The sequence below is a fragment of the Opisthocomus hoazin genome, chromosome 24 (assembly GCF_030867145.1).
Source record: "Opisthocomus hoazin isolate bOpiHoa1 chromosome 24, bOpiHoa1.hap1, whole genome shotgun sequence".
NCBI classification, from domain to species: domain Eukaryota; kingdom Metazoa; phylum Chordata; class Aves; order Opisthocomiformes; family Opisthocomidae; genus Opisthocomus; species Opisthocomus hoazin.
Window position 1 is genome coordinate 137,367 of NC_134437.1, and position 15,742 is coordinate 153,108.

Below are 15,742 nucleotides of genomic sequence, written 5' to 3' on the forward strand. Positions count from 1 at the left end.
CTGGGAAAGACTGCCTGCAGGGCAGAACCGCCCTGGGGCTTGCCTTCCCAGTGGCGCACGTGCTGTGGCCTCAGCCCCAAGTTTCGCAAGCGTCCCTACCACTTTCCTCACTCCTCAGGAAACTGAGGTCCGACAGCCACCAAACACCCAAATCCCACCAGATACCTTCCCTGGCTCCCCCTGGTTCTCATACCTGTAGAAATCCATCTGGCAGCTGTTGGCAAATGCTGGCTGTGCGATGGCCACTCTGGCAGGGCCAGATGAACCCGAGCAAGTTGAACCTGACGTTTCCACCCGGCCCTTGAGAAACCGATGGCAGGAGTCCTGCGGACGGAGCCAGGCACGAGACTGGGGGTGCCAGGGGTGAGGGAAAAAGCGCAGCCAAGTAAACATTGAGTCGCGTCGGCGAGCGAGGACTGAGGACAGAAGCTAAGCAGGTCTCCATTTCACCGGCTCAGGTTGATGAGAGAGATGCCCGAAGGAAGCAGCAGGACTCAACGGCCACGGCAGCTGGAAAGAGAGATGCAGGTAGGACTGGCGAGGGATGCAGACCTCACTCTGATAGCACGGGCGCAGGGTGCTGGCCGGTCTGTGGCTGCAGTATTGCTCCTGCTGCTGCGCAACTTCCCCCCCGGCCAGCCACGGCATGTTGATTTTTCCCAGCCTGGCTGGTGTCCGGAGGTCCTGCCAGGGACTGCAAGATTTGACTGTCGCAGCTTCCTTTCCTGACATCGACTGCATCCTTTCCCACTCGCTTGATCTGTTTTACTGCTGTTAAGAGCTCTGTCGAGTGACTGCTGAACTGAATGCCTGACTATGCAAAAGCTTTCCTTTAAGGAAGAAAGCTGTCTGGAGAGATGGCTTCTATCCTGTGACGGAGCACAGGGAAGATGAACCACATGGCTTTGCAAGGCTGAAGGTGCTAGTTGTACAGCACTTTGTAGTTTCTGAGAGCGAGGAGACTCATTGCCCCAGAGTAAGGAGAAGAGCTCGTCTGCATAATTTCTGTTTGTTTTTAGCGCGCTGAGAGGGAACGTTGCGTTTTGCTTTGCTCTGTGCTTTCCGATAGTTTTGCTCCGGCTGCATCTAAGGGGCTTCCAGAGGTCTGGGGCATCCGGGTTTACACAGAACAAACCCGGGCGCTGATCTTGCCCTGAACCACCAGTACCCAGGGCCGCTTGATAACAGTTTGGTCCAAAACACGAGTGGCAGCTTTTACCGTCATTAATAATTGCACCGCAAGCTGGCTTGCAGGGCAGCCCTAACACGCTCGGGCAGCCTGCTGCTTCCTCATAGGTCTTGCCACTTTCTAACATCGCAGAGCATACGCAGCATTGCTCCATTACATTTGTCTTGCTAGATAAGTGCTGCTGTGGCCTGAACTGTACGAGAGCCAGACGTGCCAACTGTCACACAAGCGCGACCCTAATCACGAGCACTCTTTAAAATCCACTGTACCATTCACCTCATTTTTTAAGCAAAGTCGGAGCAATGTCAGTTCTCCTGCTGCAGCAGGAATTTTGTGCTGAACTCACTTCTGAAGTTCAACCTGCTAACAAAGGGCTCGGCTGCAGCAGAACTTCACCGTACCCAAGGGCCCTGCTAAAAAGACCAGTCATTACAGAAGGGGTCACATTACATCAGTCCAGCTGAGGCAGAGATCTCAATAGCTCATTCTCAAACTGCGACTCGAGGAGAAAACGCTGCAAGCATAAGGCTTTTATACAACGCGCAGTCCACCATTTCCTGCAGTGCTGCACCTTCAAAGCTGAAACCTGCGGGTAATGGCGACCGTGGTTGTCCAAGCACGTACGTGCAGCAGCGGAAGAGCAATTCTCTGAAGCCTTCCCTTGCTATCTCCATGGTTGTCCCAGTGAGCAAACCCGTTGCAGACGCACTGTAAATACCTCCCCAGCCCCGGTTCTGATGGGAACTGTGTTCCTACACAGAAATGTTACCGAAGAAATGGTCAGTGGGTAAAATTCTTACAGCGTTCAGAAGGTACAGAGAAAATCTGTAAGCAAAATAAGGGTGAACAGATTACGCATCTATTGTTACTATAGTTTGTAGTACTGGTGTGTTGGTAAACTTTTAGAAAGTTTTGATGTGAACTGTAATAAACAGTTAAATAAAACACCATCTTCTCACGTGTAATGCTTGTAAGCAGTTGTCTGTAGTTGTGTCACTTTTGCGAGGGAAATGCATCAGAGAGCACTAAGTGGGTTGATGGCACCTTTGTGACAAGCGTTGCTGTTCACACACGGAGACCACGGGGCTCCTAAAAGCCCCTTGCTCAGATTTCCCTTCACCCGTGCCACAGAAGGCCCCGCAGTGTTTGCAGTCAGTCCAGACCTACATTAGCTCCTTGCTTTACAGAGCCTCTTGCACCGACCACAGCACCTCCTACCCTGCTTTTACAGCAGCTGCTAACCTGAGTGGAAAGCCGCCCTCGCACCCGCGTTCGGCTCAGCCGCCCTGGGGAAGGCTTGGCTCCGAGCTGGCAGACCCTTCCCCAGCGAGCGGGCACTGCCTGTCCTGCAGCTGACTGCGGCCAGCCTGCTGAATGGTGACGAGAAGAAAGCGAGAGGAACTCTCCTTCACCGCAGAGGAAGCTGGGCTTTCCACTCAGCGAAATCCTCACTGTCTCCCCGAGCTTTGCATGGCTATCACATGCCTTGGCCCAGAGCGGGCTTTCCCAACTAAGTGCTCGCCCTGCCAGAGCCACCCCCAGATACTGCAGCCCTCGGGCAGACCTTCAGATTTCCCCATGCAGCTATGCTCGGTCCCCAGCCCACCGCTACCGAGCGAGGCAGACGGGCTCTGCTCCCTCCAGCCCGCCGGGAAGGGGGACCGAGGGGAGCTCCGAGGCGGCTGCTGCAGGGAGCGGGGAGGTGTCGGGCGGGCAAGGCCACGTCACCACCATCCACAGCGCACGCTCATGCGACCTCGGCCCATGCTCTGCAAACGTGGCTGGAGCACACAGGCCAGCGAAAGTCCTGGTCCCTGCTGAAGGCAACCCCAAAGAAGGGGACACAGACCCCCACAACAGCACGCGGCTCTGCGTGTCCTCCGGGGCGACAGAGTCTCCCAGGAGACAGAGCTGGGATGTTTCAGCAGCGCATCCTGCTACACACACAGAGCGATCACCGGGCTGTGGCAGGCAGCAGAGCGTGCACTGACGAGCGCGAGCCAGGGAACGCATGAATGAGCACGTGCCTGGGAGTGCTGCAGAGAAGGGGCTCTCCCCACGCCCTCGCATTTCTCCTAGCAGCTCCAGCACCCCCTGCCCTGCTGTGACTCACACACGGTTTCATTTTCCTTATCAGGAAGACAACCTACTTCCTCACCCCAATCTCCCAGAGCCAAACATGCTGAAGCTCTTCAGTGTCTGTACTGCTGTGTCTTCCTTCCTTTGAGCACAGGTGGCTCTGGACATACGGCACCACGGCCACCAAGGCCCATGAGCTTGGGTCCTGGGATGCATGCCACGCACACCACCCCGGCTCCACGCACAGACGGCAGCACGACGGCCCCTTTCTCTCCCCAAGCCCCCAGAGCCAGCCTCTCGCCCCACTGCCATCACAGCATGCTCAGTATTTGCTCTGGCTCCCCACAAGCACACAGCAGCTATGGCACAGGCCAGGTCTAACAGGCCACCACATCCCCAGAACCGGGGCAAACCAGTGGGCTCCAGGCCCGAGCGGACAGCTTGGGCAACGCGTGCCCGCTCTAGGCCACCTCTCCGCTCCGCAGTCCTGCCCAGGGACTCGAGGCATCCAGGGTGGCCCCGCCTGGCCCCCCGCACGCCCCTCCACCTACCTGGGAGCACTGTCCTGTCCCGCCTCCTGTGAAGGCAGCTCCCTGGTCCCGGCCCAGCTTCCGCTGCCTGTAAGAAGCACGGCCCGCTCGCTGCTGCAGCGCTGCACCAACCGCAGGCGTCCCAGCTCCACTAAGGAGCTCACGGCCGTCTCACAAAGGGCAGGAGCTTCTCCTGAGGCAGAGACACACAGCAACCGCTTTGAAGTCGCAGGAGATGGGACGTGCAGCACTGGAAGCCGCTCAGGCAGCTCCGGTGGCGGGCTCACCTCCCTCACCTAGCCCTGCCTGGGGCTTGCAGCTCTCCTGCCAGGAGCAGATGTGCTCAGAACAGCCACCGAGGCAGGGACCAGCAGCAGGCAGGGGGGCAGAATGAGGCAGTTTGCCTCGTGGCTGTTGCTTGTTTGCAGCAGCTAGAAGAGAGGATCCATTTTGAGCCACGGGAGCTAGAGCACGGGCTGGCACAGCACAGGATGGGAGAGAACAGCCGGCACAGCCTGGACTTGGGCAGCGAAATCCACGATACGGCAACGAGCCGCTCTGAGCCACGCGGTTGGGTCTTGTTTGAGCCAGCACACAAAAGGCCGGGGAGAGCCAAACTGCCCACCCCGCGCAGACCGCTGACCCCGCTACCTGAATTTCACAAGAAGAAAATTCCGACTGCAGCCGAGTCTCAGCATACCTGGGGCACAGACGACTCCGGCAACGTAGACGAGCTTCTTTCCTCTCAGGCAGAGCCCCCACCTGACGCAAGGTATTTATACGGGGGCCAGACCAGCCCCTCTCATCAGCCCGAACGAGCCACAGGGGATGCCGGCTGAGCTCCCGGGGGCTGGGCCGAGCACACCTGCTTGCAGCCCGGCAGAAAATCACGCAGCCCACTGAAGACAGGCACAGCATCAGGTTTTGAAGTTTGTCTTTTTAATAAAAAGGCACCTATAAAACAGGTCAATACATTACAGGCAGCACAGATACCCAAAAACAAGCCTAAAAATCGTTTCAAATAAAAACCAATAAGATGTCTTCACATATTGTATTTATATATTTATATTTATATATATATTTATATAATGGTACAAAATGACTGGGGAAGTTTCTCCATGGGATGACAGAGAACAGGTCAGTCACCATTACCTCAACGTGAAAGCTAATTCCGGGTGTGTGATTATCTGACGTACTGAAAGATGCGGTTTCCCAGTGTTCGCTTTTCTGGAGCTGGAAAAACACGGCGAAGTCATGGCTAAAACATAGGCAAACCTTCTAGCGTGATTAGGTGGAGTCAGTACACAGAACTCAAGCTGAGAAGCCGAGCAACAAACCACAAGACACGAGACTAGACACAGCTCACGGCAGTGGGCAACCGGCTGATGGCAAACCCTGCCCGGGTCTAAGAAGGATTGGCTGTTGCTGAGCTTCCAGAGAAGCTCCTGCCATATTGCTGTTCACAGACGCCGCTGGGAGCGGCGTCCAGGGCAGAGGGGTGTTAGGCAGCACTTCTCCCTGCTGTTCAGCCATCGCAGCGGCAGGGGTAGGGCTGGCTCCCGGGCGGTGGGATTTTGCGGAAGCGTGCCAGCTGCTGCTCCGAAGGCCCCAGCTCCGAGCTAGCGTCAGGATTTCCCTTTTGCATCCAGGGGTGCCGAGTCAGAAGGCTTTGCTTCTTAATCATCTGTCACCAAAGGACAGGTCTTCCTCCCGCCGCCAGGTAGACATAGCATCGTGCTGCCCTGTCCCTGCGAGCAGGCAGCACCAGGCTCCCGGGCACTGCACAGCGCTGCACCGCAGCCTGTGGGCTCCGGCTGACACAGCGACAACGTGCTGCCGACAGAGCGAGGACCGCAAGCCCCAGGCAACGTCTCAGTCGGGCTGGGCAAACGGGACAACAGGGAAGTACGTACGGCCACCTGGAGATCTCAACCAGGCTAAACCAACAGCTGTCTACAGACAAACAAACAAACTTCCACATAGGAAATATTATGGCTTCAAATTAACTGAGACTAGCTGGTGGCCGATGAGCGAGGTTTGGGGCTGGCATCGGTGTTGGGACGCTTACGAGAAACTACCAGTAGCCGACACCCCGAAGTGCAGCCAAGAGAAGCCACAGCCTTTCAGGCACGTCAAGCTTAGAGCTACATCTGCTCGAGCCACGTCCTCCACGTGGAACGCACACTCTGAAAGAATGGAGAGTCCAACCAGCTAACACATCAGATCTGCAGCACGCTTCGTTAGCCTGGCCTGAATATTATTCCTCTGCTCTAACTGCCAAGGCAGGGATGAGCACTTCCTGGGATCGCTCCCATTTTGCCATCTCCAAAAATGCTGCTCGCTCACATCATACATCGTACACAACAAAACCACACAAAGCAGGAGACCAGAGCAAAATCCTTCCTCGCATGCAGACCCATGCTTCCCGCCCAGTACTGCTTGCTACTAAGCACCCCGAGGCTTCACGGTATTCCTAAGTGGGCTTTGTGGCTCCGTCTTCTTACAGATTGAATCGAGACAGCCGCTGGGCTGACATCTCAGCACCCGCCAGCCTTTCTGAACAGCTGGCAACACGATAACACGCTACTTGACAATCTCCCTTTCCGAAAGCCCTTTCCTCCCTGCAGTAGCAAGCGGGGAAAGGTGAGCTCCATTGCAAGCGAGGTAGTCTGCTAAGTCGGGCTCTACAGAGATAATCCTCCAGCCGGTGTTCCTCGGGCAATCGCGTGCCCGAGTTCACCGCTGGATACCCGCAGGGTACACCATGCTGGAACACAGTGGTCCCCGCGGAAGTCCAGAGCTACTGCGGTACGTGCGCAAGCGCACGTGCGTCACCCCACAGCCCCCTCCGTGAACAAACACGGGAAAGACCATCAGTGCTGCGTGCAGGAAGACCTTACGGAGTAGACGACAGGGAGGGTGGAACGCATCCAGAAAAGCTGGAGCTATTTGAACGACACGCTTCTGCCAGCCTAGGAACGAGTGGCTGCAATGCAACCTCGGCCTCCTCTGTCCGAAGCACAGGATGGCCACACCGCTGACACCACACAAGACAACTCTTCTACTGGGATAGAGCATCGCGTGCTGGGATGGGTCATCTTCAGCGGCTGGACCTCTATCGTGCAGTAGGGCAGGGCTACTGCCGGCAGCTCAGGGCGAGACGGAGCGAAGACCTCCTGTGAAACTCTGGAGGAGGACCGACAAGCATGAGGAAGACCTGGGAGAGTACTCAACAGCAGAGGTAGAGCGGGCACGGTGCAGTTGTGGAGGGCGATGGATGGGTAAAGGGCTGGTGTAGGGAGGCCGCGCAAGAGCAAGGTTCCCAGCTAGCCTCTCCCGGAAGCACGGGAACGCATCGCCTCTCTTGTCTTGGAGCCCATCTCTCCCTACAGACCGCACCACCCTGCCCACAGCGGACACAGCGTGAAGAGCAGAGAAGGGACTAGAGCTGACATGGCCGGTCGAGACCTTCGGGTCCAGCACGTTACCATCTGCGAAGCCCACATCCAGGCAGCTTCTCCAGCCGAAGGGCCGGCATCCTCCCCATCGCAGCGACGGCCGCGTCCCGTGCAGCTGCGGACTCTGCCCTGCCAGCTGAGCACCACTGCGGCAGCGTTTCACCGGGGCCACAGCTCTGTCCTCCCCGACGGTCCTCGGGCGTTGGTGGCGTTCGCGTACTCAGCACAGCCTCCACAGGGGCCCGAGATCTGCGTGAAACTATACGCCCCGCACACGCAAGCCGTTCAGACGCGTCAGCAACACGAGTTTGACACAGAGTCACTCTCCAATGGGATCTCTCAATGCCCTGTGCACCCTGGGGGATCCTCCTGCCTCCCCCGAGGAGAGTTTTCAATCCTTGTACACTGTTGCCTTTAGCATGTTTTTTTGCTTCTGTTCTTTTAAAACATGTTTTGAGGCTTCTATTAAAACACAGAAATACAGAACAATTAAAAACCAGCACAAGTTTTGCCTTTCCCAGCGACCTATTTACAGCTAGTTCCAAAAACCCTCTTGCACATTTTGGTTTCTTAAAAAGAAGAAAGAAAAAAAAAACAAAAGGGGAAAAAAAAAACAGGAAAAGAGAGAGAGGGGAAAAAGAGGGAAAGAAAAACACTTGACGGAGGAAAACCGTAAATGAAAACTTTGCAAACTGCTGCAGGGTCTGGACATCCCTGGTCACCACGCAGGGTTCAAAGCCACAGCCCTGCTCCCAGCCCCTCCACCCTCCCCCTCCCCCAAAAAGAAAGGAAAAAGAAACCCAATTCACATCAAGTTTACTGCACATCTGGTTTTCTCTGTAGAGGCGAATCCGATATGAAAAGCATCCCACGTGGTGTCCTCCCTCCACCGGCGTTGGCCCCCAACCCTCCCCCAAAGAAAGGTTTAAAAACGTTTGCACAGGCAGCCCGGTGCCCTCCCCGCCCCGAGCGCCAGCCGGGGTTAGAAAGGCAGGTTCGCCATGTTCCCAGGCCCAGGGATGTAACTCATCTGGCTGTCCAGGGAGACACTCCTCTGCCTCATCTGGTGCGTGACCATGAGGTTCTGCTGAGGCGGGGGCCCCATGAGAGAGCCCTGAGGCGACATCATGTGTCCCGTCTGCGCGTACATCTCCCCCGACACAGACATGCTCCTCTGCTTGGCCTGCATCAGCATGAAGTTCTGCTGGGCCATCAGGCTCTGCTGTGGAGACATCATGCCCTGGTGCATGCTGTTGCCCATCATGCCTTGCTGGGGCGGTATGCCTGTCCTGCCCAGCATGGGCACTTGTCCCGGATGGCACATGGGCATGCCGAGTCCCCTCTGCACGCCCTGCTGCCCGGGGAGGCTGGGGGCATTCATACCTGGCCGCGCCGGGGGCTGCTCAGCCATCATGTTCTGCAGGTTCATGAGGTGGAGGTTGGAAGGCTGCGATTTGGGGGCTTGGCTGTCGCTCTTGGGGAAATACTGCAAGGTGCTGCTTGGCTTCTCCGACGGGATGATCCTGGACAGGTCAAACTCGGGGATGCCCGTGGGCGTGGGGCGGATGACCTCACTGAGCTCGGGGTCGTTCAGCACTGACGCTACCCCGGGAAGCACGGGCGGGTAGGGCTCGCCGATCCGCGGAGGGATGTTCTTGCCCATCATGTGCTGCTGAGGGGGCATCTGGCCGGGCTGCTGGGGGGGAAGGTCCTCGGGCGGCAGGGGCATCCCCGGCGGGTAGTGCTGCTGCATCCCAGGGCCGCCTGCCCCGCCGGGGGCCATGGGCATGCCTCCAGCGGGAGACGGCATGGCGCCGTGGGGCTGCTGCATACGGGGAAACACGAGCTGGTTGGAAGGAATCATCTGCGAACTGTTGGGCACGGGGCCGCACTGCTGGTTCAACGAGTCCTGGGGCCCCGGGGGCAGCATCATGGCGCTCTGGGGGGGCACGCCGGCCCCCGGCGGGTGCATAGGAATGTTGGAGCCCAGAGGGTTCGGCGACGACATCATGGAGGTGGGGGGCGGTTCATGGGAGAGGGGTTGCTGACCAGGCAGGTTCATTCCCATGGGGCTCTGAGAGGATCCAGGCCCCACGGAGTTCAAGTGCAGTTGATTCGTCTGATTCCCCGTCACGCCTAAGGAGAGGAAAAAGAGAAGAGTTCACTCTGCCCACAGACCTCTCAGGGCTGCAAAATTCACGCCCTGGCAGCCCGCCGAGCGCTCCTGCTCTGAAAGCCCGGAGCGGGACGCCCAGCAAGCAGCCGCAAGAGGGGCTTGCGGAGCACCAGCATCCGGAAAAAGTGCCCTAGACTGAGGCTCCCCAAGCCCGCGAGTGGCAGAGAGCTATTCCAGCTTCACCCGGTGCCACGCTGGATTTGTTGTTCCTTACAGCCCACTGATTTCAGAGCCCCGGCTGGCTCCGCGTGTCGGAACAGCCCTATACCACGATCTCTGCAGGGCTCTCGGCTGCCTGGAAGGCACCGAGGAGCAACCCTTCGCCACTGCCCGCTCGCAGGGTTAGCCACCCGGCAAGCTCCTGTGACCACAGGACCTCAGGCGGTGAGGAGACAAAAAAGCAAAAGAGTCGGCAGCCCGACGCAGGTGCTGTCCGAGAGGGAGGACTGCGCTCACCAGTACAGCAGGGCCATCGGTGCCTGTGGAGGGGTTCGGGTTAGGAGGGAGCCAAGGCATTTGCATGCCCGCGGTCAACCTAAGCGACTATTCAGCAGGGAAAGAGTCAAAAAGTGGATTTTTTGTTTTGAAAATTGCCAAGAATATTTATCAGACAGCTTTAAAGCCCTACATCAAGTAGTACTGCGTGGTGGAATTCCCCTTCAGGCTGGTCACCAAGTGATGAAAAACACTCATTTGCCTAGCTGTCCTCACCAGTGCCACCAGCTAGCGGAGCATATCTGGCTGTCGCCTACTGAAATCAGAACTATGCTATGACATAGCCTGGCCCGTGAAGGCACCTGGGCTCCGCTCAGAAGACCAGACTGCCAAACCCTGTTCAGAGCGTCCCTGTTCTGCTGCACAAGAACACAAGGGCTCCGAGCAGCAGACTTCTGCCCGCAAGTGCTGGGCCCGAGACAACTCCAGGAGCCAAGAAAACCCAGGACTGACGCATCTGCACAGGGTAAACGGAGTTCTGAAAACTTCCAGAGCTCGCGGAAGAAGGGGGCCTCGAATCCCAGACTGGCTCACGTCCTTCCAGACCGCACAGCCAAGCCAAAAGCTGATGGACAGCCTGGGCACAGTGCGGAGAAGTGAGCAGACTATTACAAACGAGGGCAGATTTAAGCTATTTGACGCAGCAGTCAGTGGGAGACCACAGTTTCTAATGCCTCCTCCGCCTGGCACCTCAGGCCCGCTGGCAGCCACGGGACGATCTGACCCCTCGCAAGCCCAGCCCCAGAAGTAGGTACCTGACATGCTTCCAGGCGGGAGCATAGGCCTGTCTGGCAGCAGCTCGTCATCAGAGGTGGCGATAGTTTTGATGGCGTTGTGGTAAAGCGGTGTGGAGCTGGGCATGGCATACTTGGACATCTGGGACATCATCAGCGAGAGGGGGTTCTGGGAGGGGGATGGATCTGGAGAGGAAGTAAAAGGCATGTTGGGATTCATGGTGCTAGAGGCGTTACTGGCTGGTGCGGAAGAGCTGCTCCGAGGCCCAGAAGGGAGAGAACCTGCAAGCGAGAGAGAGACCGGCTTAGTACTGCCCGCACACCACGGCTTGCTCCCATCAGCCAGCAACCCCGTCCCTTGCCTCTAACGGCAGGGACCAGAGGAGGCTGCAGAACGCAGAGCTGGCACAGCCCAGCACCCTCCGGGCTCTCAGGCGGCGACCCTGCTCCAGAAGGACGAGAGACACCCGCTTCAAACTACCCCCGTCTGCCCAGCACAGACACGGCTTTTGCCACCCGCATCACCGAGCGCAAGCCGGGCTCGAAGTAAAAGCCGCCCCGGTCGCCCTCCCATCTACCTGAAAAGGCCCCGTTTGGGCTGCTGGGAAAGGCGCCTTGCTCCACGAGATGCGAGGGCACGCACAGGCACGAACGCCTCTGCACTCTTGCCCGAGCACATGCGCTGGAGAGAAGCACTGTCCACACCCTGACCAAACCCGGGCCCGCACGCGCACAGGATGCCCGGCGTACCCTGATCCAGTCCTCCCATGGAAGTAGACGAGTTCATGCTGAGAGTCTGCTTGCTCTGGTTGACTCCAGGACTGGGCATGGTGGCTTTGGGAGACGGCACCCAGCCAGGGGAAGGAACGGCCATAGAAGGGGACTTCAGGCGGCTCGGTGAGCCAGTTGGAGACCGGACGTTAAGCGAGGAGCTCATCACCTGGGGGGACTTGAGGGGTCCAGACTGGTTTGAAGGCGGCATGCTGACCATCTGCGAGGGCGTCTGTGGGGACTTGAGGTTGGCAGAAGGGGAGGTGACCAGCGGCGAGTGCACCTGGCTGAGGGTGGGAGACTTGAGGTGACCCATGCTGGGGGAGTTCATCTGGCTGATGTTGATGGTGAGGTCAGAGGGCCGGCGGCCCAGCCCCCGGGAAGGTGCAGGGTGCATGTTGGCCAGGTTGGCCCCTTGTGCGGGAGCGGGATTGGAAGCCGGCGGCAGAGGGATGTGGCTGAGTCTGGTGGTGCCGCCGATGCTCCCGACGGGCATGGAGCCCTGCTCAGGGCTGAACATGTCCGAGGCGCTGCCCATCTCCTGGGGCATGTTGGGGTAAGGCCCTGGCCCGCTTGAGAAGCCTTGCTGTCCTTGGTTGGGGAACTGGGAGGGAATCATCATTTTCTGGGGTCCCCCCAGCATTGCGGCGCCATTGCCGTTCTGAGCCCTCGCCCTGGCCAGCTCCTCAGGGCTCATGCCCTGGTGGGCCATCATATCAGGGCCCCTCATCTTCTGCGACATCATCATCTGCTGCTGCGGGGTCATCTGGACATTGAGGTTCATGTTCATGTTCATGTTGACGTTCATGTTCATGTTGAGGTTGCCAGGGCCCATGGCCGCGTCCATGTCCCGAAGGCCTGACTGACTCATAGGGGGGCTCAGCATCCCCCGAGTGCCTGCAAAATCCATTCCCATCGGGGCACTGCTCAGGCTGTCCCCCGTTATCTGCCCAGCAAACACGGATGGATCCATCTGCCGGTGAGCCTGTATCATCCTCTCCATTTCCATGCCCTGGCTCATGGAGTTGCCGGACATCGCCATGGGCCTCTGCATCGCCACCGGGCGTTTCTCCATCAGCTGATGCCGCAGGATCTCCTCCCTGGCGCGGGGATTCATGAACCTTTCGGGGTCCCCTTGCCCTGACGGGTAGGGCAGGGTGCCTTGTGGAAAGCTCCCGGGGCCTCCCATAGGAGACATATCGTCACTCCACCCCATGCCGGGCCTGACCGGCCTCTGCATGGTATTCATGGCCCCAAGAGCATCCAAGGGCATGTTCTGCATCCCTCCGAAGCCAGAGACCCTCTGCATTTGACTCCCAGGGAACCGCGGCCCCGGGAAGGGGGGCCCTCCCCGCAGCTGCATCGGGTCCTGCACGTCTATGGGTCCCCGCAGCTGGCTGCCCATCCCCGGTGGCCACTGCTCTCCAGGCTTGCTGTGGTAGGGTGGCGGGGGCCCACGCATCATCATGCTCCCCATCGACTGCGGGATCATGATCTCCTGCATGGGCCGGCCATGGATGCTGATCTGCTCCTCTTTCCGTCGCTTTTCCTCATAGTACTCTTCCTGCAACTTCCTCCAGGCCACTTGCTCCGGTGTCAGGCTGTCCTGGTTCAGCCGCTGCATCATCATGTTCATCTGCTGCCCCATGTCAGCGCCTGCGTGGTGGGGCACCTCATGTTCCAGGCTGGGCCCGCCGAGGCTCTGGGTCTGGGAGATCATGGACTGCAGAGGCTCTTCATACTTCTTCATGCTGGCGGGGGGCGCGGGGGGCTGAGCAGGGGCAGCCTGCGGCTGAGGGGCCGTCCCGCCCTCGCCCGCGTTTTGGCTGGACTTCATGAAGGGCTCGGCCTCGCCGCTGCGCAGCAGCAGGCGCTCAATGTCCCGCAGGGTCTGCAGAGAGCGCTCTCGGTGCTCCAGCTGCTCCTTCGAGAGTCCTTCCGAGTTCATGGGGTTCCGAGGGCCGAGGCCTGCCTGCCCGTTCCCCGGCAGCCCTGGACCCGGGCCCTCCCCGAGCAGGCTGGAGCTGGACGTGGCGGAGGACTCCACTGGCCCAGGCTGCATGGTGTTGGCAGGCGCGGTGGGCGTGTTTGGGTGGTTACTTCCAGGCTGGTTGCTGCCGCTGGTGTTCCCCAAAGAGTTGGGAGTCAGATCTCTCCGGACATCTTCACTTGTCCCTTCCTGGGGCAGGCTGCTGGGTGCAGGCAAAGGTGTTTGACTGATGGTCTGAGGCTGTGGCTGCGGCGGGGTAGGCTGCGGCTGGCTCGTTTGAGGTGCCGGCGGCTGGGACTGTGGAGTGTTGGCAGCAGGAGGGTTAATCGGAAGCGGCTCAGCAACCCCCAGCACTTTAGGAGCTGGCGCCTGGCAGAGAAAAGGGAAACAAATGTGAGCAGGAAAAATCCTGGATAGGTATTCTTCCCCGCACCCTGCAGGAGCCCGCTCTGTCCCTAAGACATGCCCTGGGGCAGTTCACGTTCGTTCCTTGTGGGAAAGAAGCAGGGTCCATCGAGTGCCCCGGAAACCCACGGTCGGGTACTCTGCCCACGGGGCTGCGAGGCCACGCACCGTGCCCCATCCCAAACTTTTCACAGCTGACAGCAGCCAGGACTCACTCCGAAGAGGTTCCACGGCAAAGCGGCTTCCCACCCCACTGAAAGGGCGTTCTGACAACCGCTTCCTCCACAGATGGCCCAGGAGCTGGGGGAGAACGGCCACGTCAGAAGGGAAGGGTCTGCAGTATGTGCCGACAGGAGCCTTTGGTTCACAGCTGGTATACCTGGTCTAGCTTTGCCCGTGGGACGTTCTGCTGATGGTAGGCCAGAATGGAGTCGGCTCGGCCCTGCAGGACAGCTTCCGCAGCTCTGGGGAGAGAGCACAAACCGCTCAAGAACAGGCACCGTGCCTCATCCCACCCGCCCCAGGCCCCAGGCGCCACCTCCGCTCCTCAGTCCTGCGGGAAGAGGGAAACCTCTGGAGACCACCGAGAAGGGGGAACACTGTCAGAGTCCCGCCTGTCCTGCATTGGGCCCCAGTGAGGTTCTCCAACTGATGATCGCTTGCCCTGGAACTTCCTATGACGGGCACTTGGCTCTGCCTTGTGCCTGCTGCTGCCTTAAGATGGCTATTGCCGAGATGCTCTGGGATCTACCGCACCGAACCTGTGGTATAGCAGAGCTCTAAAACTCAACAGTCTTGCTAAGACTCCCCGGTGGAGACAGTGCAGGACAGAAGGGAGGAACGGAGCGGAGAACACCGAGCGTTACACGGCACTCGCTGGGACACCCGGCCCTTTCGGTACTTCTGAATCAGACCAGCAGCCCATGCTGCTTTGGGTGAATCTTTTTGCTGGATGCTGACTAGATGCACTCGATGGCGCGTGTCGCAGAACATGCGTGGTGCTGGGCATCGCTGGGAGGAAGTATGCACTCCAGACAAAGTTTGCCCACCGGCAGCAGCTGCCAGCCAACTTCCTGAGCCTCAGGAGGGACCCGCTCTGTGCGACCCAAGCGACGCGGGTCTGTCCAGCTCCCTCGTACTCAAGCGCAGCACGCAGCAGGCAGGCGGGACAGGCCGGCCCTCTGCCAGCGGAGGACGGACGGGGTTTACTGCTTACGTGTTAGCAAGGTGCGTTGTAAAGACGTAAACGAACTGTGAAGGCTGCTTTCCTGCTCCGCCGCCGCCGCCTCCTGCAGCGTCTGGCCGTAAGCTGGGGGCAGCACCATGGGGCACGCTGGGAGCGCTGGTCTCGCTCAGGTTCGGCAGCGGGTTGGACCCTGGGCCAAGCTGCGGGGCCGTGGACATCGCAGGGTCTGCTACATTACAGTCTGCGGGAGCAAGGAGACGCCGCTGGGGCCAGCGCGGGGGGGAGCCGGGCCCGGCCGCGCCACCGGCAGGCGGCAGCACGCGCCCGGCGTCCCCGCCGCCGCCCGGTGCCCCGCTCCGCTCCCTGCCCTCGGCACGGCCACCCCGCGGCGGCGGGGAGCGGCGGCCGTGAAACAACCTCGCTAATTAACACCGACAAGCGCCGCAACTTCCCGGACCGCGCCGGGGCCCTCCCCGCGCCCAGCTCCGCGCACGCTGCCGGCCCGGCCCTCCCCGCCGGGAGGCCACCCTCTGCTCGGGTCACGCACCCCCGTGCTCTCCACCAGCTGCGCCCCCGGGGCCCCACAGCACCTTGCCCTGTTCTCTCAGATACTCCCCCTGCTGCAATTCGAAAGCGAATTCTAGGGACAAAGAACTCAAAGAGTTCTGATGCTTTTGGACAACTGAAGAGCCCCACGGCTCGCTGCCCCAAGCGGTGCACACCTTGGCC

General features: G+C 59.4%; 1 protein-coding gene across 3 annotated transcripts in view; it reads right to left on the reverse strand.

The window, feature by feature from the left end:
- Window positions 1-4,715: 4,715 nt before the first annotated feature.
- The window catches only part of BCL9L (BCL9 like), a 48,464-nt gene continuing 37,437 nt past the window's right edge, over window positions 4,716-15,742 (reverse strand). The window contains exons 4-9 of one of the 3 annotated variants that reach the window (XR_012766120.1): window positions 15,044-15,254; window positions 14,207-14,291; window positions 11,412-13,791; window positions 10,683-10,943; window positions 8,066-9,392; window positions 4,716-4,752 (exon numbers count right to left, since the gene is read on the reverse strand). Coding sequence is in view for 2 of the 3 variants with exons in the window: in XM_075442400.1 (XP_075298515.1) it covers window positions 8,239-9,392; window positions 10,683-10,943; window positions 11,412-13,791; window positions 14,207-14,291; window positions 15,044-15,254 (4,091 nt within the window). In the remaining variant the exon portion in view is untranslated. Of the gene's footprint in view, window positions 9,393-10,682; window positions 10,944-11,411; window positions 13,792-14,206; window positions 14,292-15,043; window positions 15,255-15,742 lie in introns of all 3 variants that reach the window. The other 2 variants (XM_075442402.1, XM_075442400.1) reach the window with 2 other exon arrangements.